Source organism: Pongo pygmaeus, chromosome X (genome assembly GCF_028885625.2).
Source record: "Pongo pygmaeus isolate AG05252 chromosome X, NHGRI_mPonPyg2-v2.0_pri, whole genome shotgun sequence".
NCBI lineage: Eukaryota > Metazoa > Chordata > Mammalia > Primates > Hominidae > Pongo > Pongo pygmaeus.
The window spans coordinates 112313069-112327518 of NC_072396.2; the positions used below are offsets into that span (position 1 = coordinate 112313069).

The 14450-nt window shown below is 44.4% G+C and overlaps 1 protein-coding gene across 3 annotated transcripts in view; it reads left to right on the forward strand.

Moving 5' to 3' along the window:
* The window catches only part of ATG4A (autophagy related 4A cysteine peptidase), a 62378-nt gene that overhangs the window by 46511 nt on the left and 1417 nt on the right, over nucleotides 1–14450 (forward strand). For all 3 annotated transcript variants that reach the window (XM_054471830.2, XM_054471829.2, XM_063660365.1), the window contains 6 exons: nucleotides 78–157; nucleotides 791–978; nucleotides 1100–1178; nucleotides 11335–11480; nucleotides 12989–13045; nucleotides 14167–14275. In XM_054471830.2, the coding sequence (XP_054327805.1) occupies nucleotides 78–157; nucleotides 791–978; nucleotides 1100–1178; nucleotides 11335–11480; nucleotides 12989–13045; nucleotides 14167–14275 (659 nt within the window). The remainder of the gene's footprint in view (nucleotides 1–77; nucleotides 158–790; nucleotides 979–1099; nucleotides 1179–11334; nucleotides 11481–12988; nucleotides 13046–14166; nucleotides 14276–14450) is intronic.

The following is a 14450-nucleotide window of genomic DNA, read 5'->3' on the forward strand; positions in this document are numbered from 1 at the left end:
CTGGGCATAAATTGTACTGTTTTCTGCTGATATTTCCATCTTCCCAAATTGTGACTTCATTATACATTGCTTTGCAGAAAACTTGCTTTATTTGACGAATGGAATTCCTTGGCTGTTTATGTTTCAATGGATAACACAGTGGTCATTGAAGATATCAGTGAGTTACCAGCCTGTTTAACTTCCCAGCTGATGGGTGATGAGTTCCTTCCTCACCATTCAGAATTCTGGGGCTCAAGAGAGTCTCTTTGGTCTTCCTCACCAGGACAGGGGAGCTTAGGGGAGCACAGGGCTCTGATTCTCTTTCTTTTCAGCTTTCTGAGAGGGAGAACACCATTAGAGGGGCCTTGCTCCTCCTCAGTGAGGTACCACACTCCTTCCCTGCAGAAAATACAAAGTGTGTATAATAATTTATTCAACCACCAACAGATCTTTCATGGAGGCTCACCCTTGTTCAGGCATGTGATTCCTGCACTGAAGAGTGAGAGCAACCTAAAGATACAGTCCCTGTCTCAAAGGCCCTGGCAGACTTGAGAAATGAGATTCTTCCAATGAGCCTAGAATCCCTATTGGGAGCTAAACAAGTACCCAGTGGCCAGAATGAAGAGCATGAGCCCTAGAGGAATGGCCTGGGCTTCGTGCAGGCGGGGAGTCAGCTCAGCCCTGGTGGCAGAGGAGAGGGCCTTCTAGGCAGGGTGGGGGGCATGTGAGGTTCCCCTTAGTTTTGATACTGGAGTATCTTCTAGGGCTGAAGACTCCTTACTTATCCGATGTTCTGTTCTTCCATTTCTAGAAAAAATGTGCCGTGTCCTTCCCTTGAGTGCTGACACAGCTGGTGACAGGCCTCCCGATTCTTTGACTGCTTCAAACCTGAGTAAGGGCACCTCTGCCTACTGCTCAGCCTGGAAACCCCTGCTGCTCATTGTGCCCCTTCGCCTGGGCATAAACCAAATCAATCCTGTCTATGTTGATGCATTCAAAGTAAGTCACTTCTTTCCCTGAGCCCATTGCTGCCTGCCCATCACACCGCCATCTCAGCACAGAGATCCGTGAGCAGCAGTCCACAAGTGAGTTGAGAATCTTGCATTCTCTTTCTCTCCAGGAGTGTTTTAAGATGCCACAGTCTTTAGGGGCATTAGGAGGAAAACCAAATAACGCGTATTATTTCATAGGATTCTTAGGTAAGAAAGGAGGAATCACAAGTAAGTCATCGTGGGCTAGGGGAGGGCGTGGGGACAAGGTTTGCATGGGAGACCAGGCAATTCCAGTTAGTGGGTTCCCATCTAGCCCAGGAATGCCGCGGCCTCTGGTCAACTCCTTCTGTCTCCAGCCTAACTGATGGAGAGTGATGTTTCTGTGTGCCTGATGGAAAGCAGGTCCAATATCAATGCCTTTACTTCCTTGCTTCTTGATAAGATGGTTCCATTGCTTTCCCACTGGATAGCCCCAAGGTCATAGCATTGCTCCAGCACGCCTCTCCTGCCTGTGGGGCCCAGGGTGGTGGAATTTCAATCCCTTGGCTTTGCCAATATCTCTCTTATTAGGGCCTGCTGGCTCACTGTTCAGAGCTGTGACAGGATGGGAATTGGAGGAGGCAAAGACAGAAGTATCCCTTTCCCAAGAATGGGGGCTAAGCCTTAAAACCACTAACCTCTTAATGTGGACCCGAGCAAGCAGCCCAACATTCCCTGCATAGGAAGGCACCTCTGGAAACCCAGTCTCTTTACTCACTAGCTGTGACCAGAGACATTTGAGGTCCTTGGTACACAAGGTAAGCTAGCCTAGTGCTTCTGAAGCTTTAGCATGCACATGAATCACCTTGAGAGCCTATTGGAGTGCAGGTTCAGTAGGTCTTGGGTGCGGCCTGAGTTTCTGCATTTCTAACTAGGTGGTGCCGATGCTGCTGGTCCACAGACCACACTTTGCATACCCAGGGCCTAAACACCTGGTTAGTGTTGAAGAGCATGAGTTACAGAGTGATGTGGCCAGGAAAATTTGGTACAGGACACCTGTTGCAGGGGTGGAGTGGTCTGAGACTTGGCCTTAAGAAAGTTATGAGGTCAGATTGGTTGACAGACAAAGGAGAGCTACAGGAGTTACAAGGGAATGGCATGAGGGCACGTGCAAAGGACTAAGGCGGAGATGGCCTTAGTCATCCTCCCCAACACATTTTCTCTTGGACATTCAGGGAGGTGAGGTGGGATGGGAACAGACACATGTGGCTTTGCATGCCAATCCCCCACTTGCTAGCTGTGTGACTTCCAGGAAAAAGATATCAGTAGTCAGTCTCAGGTTCCTTTTATGTAAAATAGGGCTAATGCCTGACTCGCCCTGTTGTCATCTTACAGTAAAGTGTTCAACAAAGAGCCAGGCATATAGGACAGTCACTGAAAGGTGGCTGCACCTTGCTTTACCCCAATACCTCTTTCCTTTGCCAGCCCCTTCTTCCTCTCTTTAGGTTGGGGGGTGTGAAGCAGGGCGCAGGGATTGCACAGCTGCCTCTGCTCTCTCTAATGCTGCCATCTGTTGGTTGAGCCCAAGAATTACAGCTAAATGGAAAATGTGGAGCCTGTAAAGGCTTTTATTTTTCTAAGTATAAAACCTAGTGTTTGGAGTTCTGCAAAATCAGATGCCCTCTGTTCCTAAGCATTTGGGTTCAAAGAAGATGTTGCAAAAAATAGATTTCCAGTTGTTCATGCTTGACTTGTCCCTTCAGGCGGCTATAACAGAATAGTATAGACTAGGTGGCTTTATAAACAACAGAAATTTATGTCTCACTGTTCTGGAGGCTGAAGGTCCAAGATCCAGGCACTGGCAGATTTGGTGTCTGGTGAGAGCCCACTTCCATGTTCATAGATGGCTGTTTTCTTGCTGTATCTTCAAATGGCAGAAGAGGCAAAGGAGCTTTCTGGAGTCTCTTTTATGAGGGCACTAATCCATTCATAGGGGCTCCACCCTCATGACTAAATCACCTCCCAAAGACCCCACTTCCTAATACCATCATATTGGGGGTTAGGATTTCAACATATGAATTTTAGGGAGACATAAACATTCAGTCCACAACAGTGTTTGAGGACAGCTTTGAAACAGATTAGAAAATAACTTTGGAGGAATCTCAGTGAATAGTGTATGTGATTCCTGGGTGTCCTGGCCTCCTTATCCCAAGTTACCTACAGAGAATTTCTCCAAGGTGGTGTAGCCCTCCTGTTTCTTGAGGCCACTGGGTCAGAGTAGCTTTTGTGAAGTTTGACTACTCATTAAAAAGATGTGGGCAATCCTCAGTTCTTTAATATCCCAAGACAGAGGTTCACATAGTGCCCATTTGCCTGTTAACTTTTATAAGTCCCTTTGTGCAAACTTCACTTGAGGGCTTTAAGTCCCTCCAACTCCCCTTTTCTGACTCACACCCTTACTGTTTGAGGTTGAGTGGTCCAGATTGGCAGAATGTCTGAAGGGAGGGAAGAGATGCAAATTGCCATTTTCTAAATAGTTGTCCTGTTCCAGAGACTTCGCAAAGTATATTATCTCTCTGTCTACACACATATATATATATACACACACACACACACATTTATACATATATATACATACTTACATATACATTATATATATAAAATATATATATAAAATGTATTACATATACATATACATACATATACATATACAAAGTATTACATATACATTTTATAAATATATAAAATGTATAAATGTATATATAAAATACATTGTATATATAAATAAATGTATATATAAAATAATATATAAAATATATAAAATAAATGTATATATAAATATATAAAATGTATTATATATACATATACATACACAAAGTATTACATATACATTTATATATATAATGTATTACATATACATATACATACACAAAGTATTACATATACATTATATATATATGTATGTGTGTATATATATATATATGTATGTGTGTATATATATATATATATATAGCACCAAGGAATGGTGCTATATTGAGGGCTCAGTGTTGGTCTCTGCTGCTGGCAAATTGGGCACTCAGCAGGGGCTGTAGGCAGGTCAGCCTTGGTGAGTGGAAGTCCATGTTGCTGAACCCATGTGTAACCTCCATCCCTGCCACCATGGCCACTTTGTTCATGGGCCCATTGGGTGATGACACGGGTGGCTGGGGAAAAAGGCTGAGTGGTTTCCACAGAATGGGTCATCCTATCTACGTGATTATTAATCAACAATACACACAATATTTCTGTGAGGTAGAGACTGTTTTTTCTGTTTTACATGCAGTGAAACTAAGAGCTAAGATTAAGAGAGATTAAAAAAGGTTATTTCTTCAAGGTGATTCAGTTAGAAAGTAGTGAAGCCAAGATTCGATCCCAATTTGGTCATCTCTACCTACCACCTTCCATTGCTCCCGCAGGGCCCTCCTGCCCAGTGGGAAGCTGAGAGAGCTCTAGGTGTGGGAGGATATGGCCAGGATGACACTCTGGCCTTCAAATTTTGCCTGCTTAGAGAGAAGGAGATGCTGGTTCCCTGCACTTGGGTATAGGTTGCCACCTGGAGATCCTTAGCATTAGCCCTGTGTCTGCAGGTGGTTGGTCAGCCTGCCTCTTCTCTCCAGGCCTCACTGGAGACCTTTGTTTAGTCCCCAGATCATTTCTAGAGCTTTTTACATCTATTGTATATCTTTTTTTAAAAAAACTTTGTTTCAGATTCAGGAGGTACATGTGTTTGTTTGTTACATGGTTATTACATGTGTAATGGTGGGGATTGGGCTTCTAGTATACCTGTCGCCCAAATATTGAGCACCGTACCCCAGTGGATGATGATTAGATAAATAAAATGTGTTATATACACCATGGAATACTGTGTAGCCATAAAAAGTAATGAAATCATGTCCTCTGAAGCAACATGGATGGAGCTGGAGGCCATTATCCTAAGTGTACTGTATCTCTTATAAGCACTCTCAGAAATGATGCAGCTTGTGGCAGCTTGTGGCCAGGTGCAGTGGCTCACACTTGTAATCCCAGCACTTTGGGAGGCCAAGGCAGGTGGATCGCCTGAGCTCAGGAGTTCGAGACCAGCCTAGGCAACATGGTGAAATGCCGTCTATACCAAAAATACAAAAAATTAGCTGGATGTGGTGGTGCATGCCTATAGACCCAGCTACTTGGAAGGCTGGGATGGGGAACGCTTCCAAGCAGATCGCTTGAGCCCAGGAGGTCAAGGCTGCAGTGAGCCGAGATTGTGCCACTGCACTCCAGCCTGGGTGACAGATTGTATTAGTCAGGGTTCTCTAGAGGGCCAGAACTAATGGAATATATATACATATATATGTGTATATATATATATGTGTGTGTGTGTATGCTACATACACACACACACACACACACACACACATATATGTAAAGGGGAGTTTATTAAGTATTAACTCACATGATCACAAGGTCCCACAATAGGCCATCTGCAGGCTGAGGAGCAAGGACAGCCAGTCTGAGTTCCAAAACTGAAGAACTTGGAGTCTGATGTTTGAGGGCAGGAAGCATCCAACATGGAGAAAGATGTAGGCTGGGAGGCTAGGCCCATCTCTCTTTTTCACATTTTTCTGCCTGGTGCCCTGGCAGCTGGTTAGATTGTGCCCACCTGATTAAGAGTGAGTCTGCCTTTCCCAGCCCACTGACTCAAATGTTAATCTGCTTTGGCAACACCCTCACAGGCACACCCAGGATCAGTACTTGTCTCCTTCAATCCAGTCAAGTCGACACTCAGTATTAACCATCACAAGTCCACCCCTTGTCAACTTGAACCCATGTACATATCCTGAGATCATACATCATCTTCAAATAAAGACAATAATAAGGTGATAATTTGCCTAACATAATACAACTATCTTTCGTACAACTGGAAACACACCAATCCCCAACTCAAATACTATTACATGAACTTAATAATACTTAAATGCTGATGTGAAGTCAATAAATCTTATGTCACATGATAAAGGAGAAAGGAAATAAAATGAGAATATTTTCTTAGTACAAGTGTATACATGCACAAACATATTTTTAACAAAAGAAGGAGGAAATATTCATGACAATTGCAGTCCCCGTTTCTGTAGCTGGTCACGTGGTCGTAGCTAGTATTGATGACTACCTACTTTTACTACCTATTCTGTATTCCCTTTGCCTTCAGTAAACACTTCAGCAGGTCATGTTTTTCTTCCTGGTGGAGTGACCCAAACCTTCATTCCTGAAGGGTCTGGGCCATTTGTAGTCCTGCCTGGATTGGGCTGTTGTAGTTTCCCATTGACCTTAATCACAGGGCATGGTAATACTAAGAGACACCCAAATGGATCTCCTGTATTCCATGCATACTTTTTCTTACCTCCATTGTGGGGTAGTAGACTGATTTCATCTTGATAGTCCGAGTCAGTCACCCCACCCAACACAGTAACTCCCTTATTAGCCTGTTGATGTAAAGGGAAGAGGAGCCCAAAGTGTCCAGGTGGCAATCTTAACTTCCGGTTTAATGGAATCGTGTCTCCTGGTGGCAGCATTCCTTCCTCTGGAACTAAGACCTCTAGGCCAGCAGAATGTAATGTTGGGGGAACAGGAAGCAAAAATTTTGCTAGTGGATCACTAGGGCTGGTGGTGAGTGGTGCCACTTCCACTTCCACCCCTTGATTCCTGGACCTGTGAATCCTGGCTATGAGAGAAAGAGTACCATATATTGAATGCTAATTCAGAGCTTACACAGCCTTCTGGAAAACTTTGCCCCAGCCCTACAAAGTATTGTCACCTAGTTGGCATTGTAATTGTAACTTCAAAATGAAATTTCACCATTCTATCAATCCAGCTGCTTCAGGCTGGTGGGGAACATGGTAAGACCAGTGAATTCCATGAGAATGAGCTCACTGCCACACTTTCTTAGCCATAAAGTGAGTGCCTTGGTCAGAGTCTGTGTGGGATACCGTGATGTTGGATAAGGCTGATGGGGAACACGGTAAGACCAGTGAATTCCATGAGAATGAGCCCACTGCCACACTTTCTTAGCCATAAAGTGAGTGCCTTGGTCAGAGCTGTGTGGAATACCGTGAAGGTGGATAAGTCATTCTGTGAGTCCATGGATGGGAGTCTTGGCAGAAGCATTGCATACAGGAAAGGTAAACCCATATGTGGACTAAGTGTTTATTCCAGTGAGGATAAATCTCTGCCCTTTCCATGATGGAAGAAGCCCAATATAATCAACCTGCCACCAGGTAGCTGGCTGATCACCCCAAGGAATGGTGCCATATTGAGGGCTCAGTGTTGGTCTTTGCAGCTGGCAAATTGGGCATTCAGCAGGGGCTGTAGCCAGGTCAGCCTTGGTGAGTGAAAGTCCATGTTTCTGAACCCATGTGTAACCTCCATCCCTGCCACCATGGCCACTTTGTTCATAGGCCCATTGGGTGATGACACGGGTGGCTGGGGAAAGAGGCTGAGTGGTTTCCACAGAATGGGTCATCCTATCTACTTGATTATTAAAATTCTCCTCTGCTGAGGTCACCCATTGGTGAGTACTCACATGGCATACAAATATCTTCACAGTTTTTGACCACTCAGAGAGGTCCATCCACATACCTCTTCCCCAAATTTGGCACCAATTTCCCAATCATGCTTCTTCCAAGTCCCTGACCATCCAGTCAAACCATTGCCTATAGTCCATGAATTAGTATATAATCGCACATATGGCCGTTTCTCCTTCCATGCAAAGTGCACAACCAGGTGCACTGCTCGAAGTTATGCCCACTGGAAGGATTTCCCTTCAATGGGCCGGAGTAACACACCCAAATGAGGAATGTGTTGCCTCCAAAATCCAAATAGGCCCAAAAGGCATTGTGCCTCTTTCTTGGTTGTAGGAGGGGCCAATTGCAGCAACTTATCCTTCACCTTAGAAAGAATATCTTGACAGGCCCCACATCACTGGCCCCTAGAAATTTTACTGAAGTAGAAGTTCCCTGAATTTTAGTCAGATTTATTTCCCATCCTCTGGCATGCAAATGTCTTACCAATAAATCCAGTGTGTTTGCTACTTTTTGCTCACTGGATGCAGTCAGCATAATGTCATCAATGTAATGGACTAGTGTGGAAGTGAAAAGCGATCAAGGTCTCTCCAAATAAGATTATGTCACAAAGACGGAGAGTTCATATGTCCCTGAGGTAGGACAGTAAAGATATATTGCTGGCCTTGCCAGCTGAAGGCAAATTTCTTCTGGTGGGCCTCATGGACAGGAATGGACAAAAAGGCATTTGCCAAGTCAATAGCTGCATACAAGGTACCAGGAGATGTGTTAATTTGCTCGAGCAATGAAGCCACATCTGGTACAGCAGCTGCAATTGAAGTCACCACTTGGTTAAGCTTGCAATAATCCACTGTCATTCTCCAAGATCCATCTGTCTTCTGCACAGGCCAAATGGGAGAGTTGAACTGGGATGTGGTGGGAATCACCACCTCTGTGTCTTTCAGGTCCTTGATGGTGGCACTAATCTCTGCAATCCCTCCAGGGATGCAATGTTGTTTTTTATTTACTATTTTCCTAGGTAGAGGAAGCTCTAATGGCTTCCATTTGGCCTTTCTCACTGTAATAGCCCTCACCCTACCAGTCAGGGAGCCAATGTAGGGGTTCTACCAGCTGCTAAGTATGTCTATGTCAATTATGCATTCTGGCACGGGGGAAATGACCACGGGATGAGTCTGGGGACCCACTGGGCCCACTGTAAGTCACACCTGAGCTAAAACTCCATTAATTACCTGACCTCCATAAGCCCCTACTTTAAGTGGAGGACCACAATGATATTTTGGGTTCCCTGGAATCAGTGTCAGCTCAGAGCCAGTGTCCAGTAGGCCCTGAAATGTCTGATCATTTCCCTTCCCCCAGTGCACAGTTACCCTGCTAAAAGGCCGGAGGTCTCCTTGGGGAAGGATGGGAGAGCGATTCACTGCATAAATTGTCAGTAATATAGTGAGGTCCTTCCTCAAGGGGACCTGGCCTCCCCTTCATTCAAAGGGTTCTGGGTCTGTAAACTGGCTCAAGTCTGGAAATTGGTTGATGGGCTGTGATTCTCTGTTTCTGTAATTCAAATTAGTCTTTTGTGCATTCGACCTAGAATTTTTCTGCTTATATAAATTAAGTAGGAATGCAGTAGGCTTCCTATCAATTTCACTTCTAGGAACACATATATAGGAATATATATATTTATATATGAGTTTATTATTCTAGGAACATATATATATATGAGTTTATTATTAACTCACATGATCACAAGGTCCCACAATAGGCCATTCGCAGGCTGAGGAGCAGGGACAGCCAGTCTGAGTTCTAAAACTGAAGAACTTGGAGTCCAATGTTTGAGGGCAGGAAGCATCCAGCATGGGAGAAAGACGTAGGCTGGGAGTCTAGGGCTGTCTCTCTTTTTCACATTTTTCTGCCTGCCACCCTGGCAGCTGGTTAGATTGTGCCCACCCAGATTAAAGACAGGTCTGCCTTTCCCAGCCCACTGACTCAAACGTTAATCTCCTTTGGCAACACCCTTACAGATGCACCTGGGATCAATACTTTGCATCCTTCAGTCCAGTCAAGTTGACACAGTATTAACCATCACACAGAGGGAGACCCTGTCTCAAAAAAAAAAAAAAAAATGATGCAGCTCGTAAAGCTCCACTCCATGCACATCCACACACACACACACACACACACACACACACCCCCATGGGAAAAGGTCCTGGTCAGAGTCAGAGAAGATGTTATTATTCCCAACACCTTAACTCCAAACATTCCATTAGATGACTCAGTTTTGGCTTTCTGTTTTCTTGCCTACAACTTCCTTTCCCTCAGACTTTTCTGTGGTCTTGGGTAGGCTTCCTTCTAGCCATCTTGGTTGCTCTTTAGTGTAATCTGAGGCTTTTTCAGTATCACTGATCTTGCCCACCTGTGGTCTAGGGGAAAAATATCTACCTTGACTTTCATAAAGCAAGTCATATGGGGGGATTGATTTCTTAAACATACATTTAAACATACTCTTAAACATACATTTGTAGGAAAATACTGTTAATTTGCAGTAAAATATTTCTCTGGCCACTTTCTATTTGTATTGTGTTTTAAGCATTTCACAGAGGTGAAATCTTCTGGTCCTTGTAATATACCATGAGGCAACTAGAACAGGCCCAATGACCCTAGTTTAAAAACAAGAAAATTAAGACAGAGTGAATTAAGTGGTTTGTCCTTGGCTTATGATAGAAAAATGTTAAACTTTTCATGAGACTTCAGAAATCAACATATTCTTTGCCAACAGAAACATGTAGATGTGCCCAATACAATCCTGGATACCATTCCAGAGGGAGTCTTTGGGGCATCCCTCCCTACCCCAGTCTTTGGCAGCAGGTAGATCTCTCCTTGCTCGCCTGATGTAGCTGAGCACGCAGAGAACCAGATGGCCCTCAGGCCTGGACAGTGAGGCTGGGGTACCTCTTGGGCACCTTTGCCTCCTCAGCCTGTGGCTGATGAACATTAGAGGGACTCTCAGCCCTTTGAATATCAGGTCAAAGCAGAAATTTTATTATCCTAAACTCCTCCCATGTTGTTTTGGGCCTAGACTTTTTCAATTTAATGAAGCATAGCTTATATCTCTTGTGTCAAGGTCAGTCATCTCAAAGTGAATTTTCCAAGTGAGCTGCATCTGTACTGATGTTAATGTGACAAAGTCAGTGCTTTCTGACAGGAACTTACTAACTTGCTAATAAGTACTAACTTGCTAGCTAATCAGGACCAGAAGTCAGCTCACTGGTTTCTCATCCATAAAGAGTCAGCATTCCCATTGCATAAAAAGTCAGCATTTCTTTTGAAGGTCAGGACCTCCTCCCTTACCAGAGGTGCTTTCTGAGCGTGGGGCTGAGAACCAGCAGTCTAGCCTGAGATGCTTTCCAATGTCAAAAGAGGCAGAAAGCTCCCTAATGGTACCTGGGCCCGCGACCTGGTGACTCCACCTACCGCCTCTTTGCTACTGCTGCTCACAGAGCCTGCCATGCCATCTGTGGTCTCTCATTCCCACATTTTCTCAAACCCGTCACTTTCCATTTTTGGACTTGGACTTTGAGGAGATGTAAATGCTAGGGCACATCTTCTCATTGAATGATAAGATTTGGGCGCAAGTGGCTTCCTTTAAGCATGCTCACCCTGGCTTCAGGCTTTCTGTCATTCCATTCTCATTGTCACCAAGGGAGGGGTTAAGAGAACCAGAGTGCCTCCTCCCAATGACAGCAGTGGGGCCAGGACCGGTAGTCCTTTGAAGGTTAAGCATATCTCCTTCAAAACAGGTGACGAGCTCATCTTCTTGGACCCTCACACAACCCAGACCTTTGTCGACACTGAAGAGAATGGAACGGTTAATGACCAGACTTTCCATTGCCTGCAGTCCCCACAGCGAATGAACATCCTGAACCTGGATCCTTCAGTTGCATTGGTGGGTATTCGTAGGTTGGGTGGGCCAGGAGATACGATGTGTACAGATTGGTTCCCTGGGAGTTATCCAGATTGCTAGGTAGGGAGGCAAGAGTATGTTTGCTCACTATCCCCATTAGAGGCAGTAGAGTGTAGTGGGGAAGGAATGGACCCTGAAGCCAAGCTGCTCCAGTTGGAATCTTGGCTCTGCCACTTACTAACTGTATTAGTCTGTTCTCCCACTGCTGATAAAGACATACCCGAGGCTGGGTAATTTATAAAGGAAAGATGTTTAGTTAACTCACAGTTCCACATGGCTGGGGAGTACTCCCAATCATGGTGGAAGATGAAGGAAGAGCAAAGGGATGTCTTACATGGTGGCAGGCAAGAGAGCTTATGCAGGGGAACTCCCATTTATAAAACCATCAGATCTCATAAGACTTATTCACTACCACAAGGATGGTATGGGGGAAACCACCCCCATGATTCAGTTATTTCTACCTGGCCCCACCCTTGACACGTGGGGATTATTACAATTCAAGATGAGATTTGGGTGAGGACACAGCCAAACCGTATCACTAACTATGAACTTAGGAGGAGTCACTTAATCTTTCTGAGCCTCAGTCTTCTCATCTCTAAAATGAGGAAAACAATAGTTCATTCCTTATGGGGTTGTACGAGGTGCAATGCATGTAAGGCACTTGGCACTGGGCCTGGCACATTGTAAGCATTCTATAAATGTTAGTTACTATCATCTTTCCCCCGTTTCCTTCTTATCCTCAAATTATTGCTACCCAGGCACAGGGAGGAAGATGGGATATCACTAGGGAGAGATAAGGGAGCAAGATGCCCTGGGTGCACACAATCTAGGAAGCTGCAGGATTTTCCCCCAGAAGTATGGTTGGTGTCTACACACACTGAAGGGGCATCTGCCTGTGAAGTAACCAGTGGTTCTGAGGCCTGTCTGCATCCTCTCCTCCAGTTTAATCCAATTGTCAGTATACCAGTGACCAGGAGCTGCAAGTCCTCCTCTTGTGAACCATTCTTTCACTACTCTGGGATGGCTTTGAGGTTGAGAAAGCACAGACTGATGGTTCTCTCTATTCTGGTAGATAATTTCCTTAAGGTCAATGCCATCTTCTTAAGTATTGCCTCTAGCTAAAAGTACTATTTGGCTTTGTTTGTTGGCTTAATTGAATGTTCTTTGGAGATGTGTATATTTGTACACTGAAAGTAATGGAATTAACCCTACACTTTGAAGATGATCTTCAAGTTAAAATATCTTGCAGCGTGAGGAAAGAGGGAAAGGGACAGAGAGCAAGGGTGAGAATGAGAGCAAGACTGAGATAGTGATGTGTATGTCTGAGTAAGGCAATGAGTTAGGAGAGAGAGAAGCCCAGGCAGTCTTCCTCCTTTATTGCTGAGAAGTCACATCCACAGAGACTGGCCCACATTCTAATTCTGGGCCAACAGCTACATTGTGCAATACCAAGGGTAATTCTAAGTTGTGTTCTTTTGCTTTCCCCCAAGGGATTTTTCTGCAAAGAAGAAAAAGACTTTGATAACTGGTGTAGCCTTGTTCAGAAGGTAAAGCTATATGTTTTTCTTAGTCTGAAAAATGAAGTTACTCTATTTTATTCCTTTTCAAGATTGTTTTTCATGGTAAAAAAATCCTACTCTGATACGACTTTACTGCAAGAGAAAGAAACTAAGGCAACAAAGAAACTATCAGGTGTGCAGAATTGTGCATAACTTCAGGGAAACTGAACAAAAATTTTGGTTTGAAATATGCTTAGCATGTCAAGGGCGTGATATTTTTAGTGATGAAACCTAATGTTTTATCTCATTAATAGATAATTATTTTCTAAAGGCAATACTTACATTTTAGAATGCAGCAAAACTGTATTTATGTCACATTTAAAGGTGGAGTGAGAATTTTCTGATAAGACTATGCCTTTTATTTTATTTTATTATTTTTTGAGACAAAGTCTCGCTCCGTCACCCAGGCTGGAGTGCAGTGGCGGGATCTGGGTGCACTGCAACCTCCGTCTCCAGGTTCAAGCAATTCTCCTCCCTCAGCCTCCCGAGTAGCTGGGATTACAGGCGCCCACCACCATGCCCAGCTAATTTTTGTATTTTTAGTAGAGACAGGGTTTCACCACATTGGCCAGGCTGGTCTTGAACTCCTGACCACAGGTGATCTGCCCACCTTGGCCTCCCAAAGTGCTGGGATTACAGGCGTGAGCCACCGTGCCCAGCTAAGACTATGCCATGTAAATTAGGACATATACCATACATGTTGGACTGCCACTGAAACCATGCCAATATGTAGCAATAGTCTCTTGGGGCATATTTAATTTGACTAACTGACACTTCTTTGGAGCCAATGCTTCAGGAACATGTCACCCCTAAGGTGAGCTGGAGCCGTGCATCTGGCACAGGAACTATGCCTCATGATGGAGAATAGGCAGTGAGTGCTGGCCTTCATCAGATACTCCCCCCAATGTCCTTCCTTCCTGGCCAAACAGTATCTAGAATTGAAGATGGCTGGGTCTTCAGATGCTTTAAGTAGAGGATGCATGTATTTTCTAGGCCCCTGTTTTCACCTGGCAACCAGCAGACCACTGTCTCAGGGTTTGGGGTCAAAGATTGCCAATTAGAAATGTTGTGACTCTGAAGTATTTAAAACTGTTTCGTTATCTCCCCAGGAAATTCTAAAGGAGAATTTAAGGATGTTTGAATTAGTTCAGAAACATCCATCACACTGGCCTCCCTTTGTACCTCCAGCCAAGCCAGAAGTGACAACCACTGGGGCAGGTAAGCTGTTGTTCAATGGCTCTCAGCTAGCAGACCCACGTATAGCAATTGTTTTATGAGAAAGAAGGAATTGTGGCCCATGCTTTCTGTGGACAGTAAAATTTCTACTCGGCTGGAGTGATCAAAAAGTGGTGCTTCTGGTTATTTTAATCTTCCGACGAGCTGATATTTACCA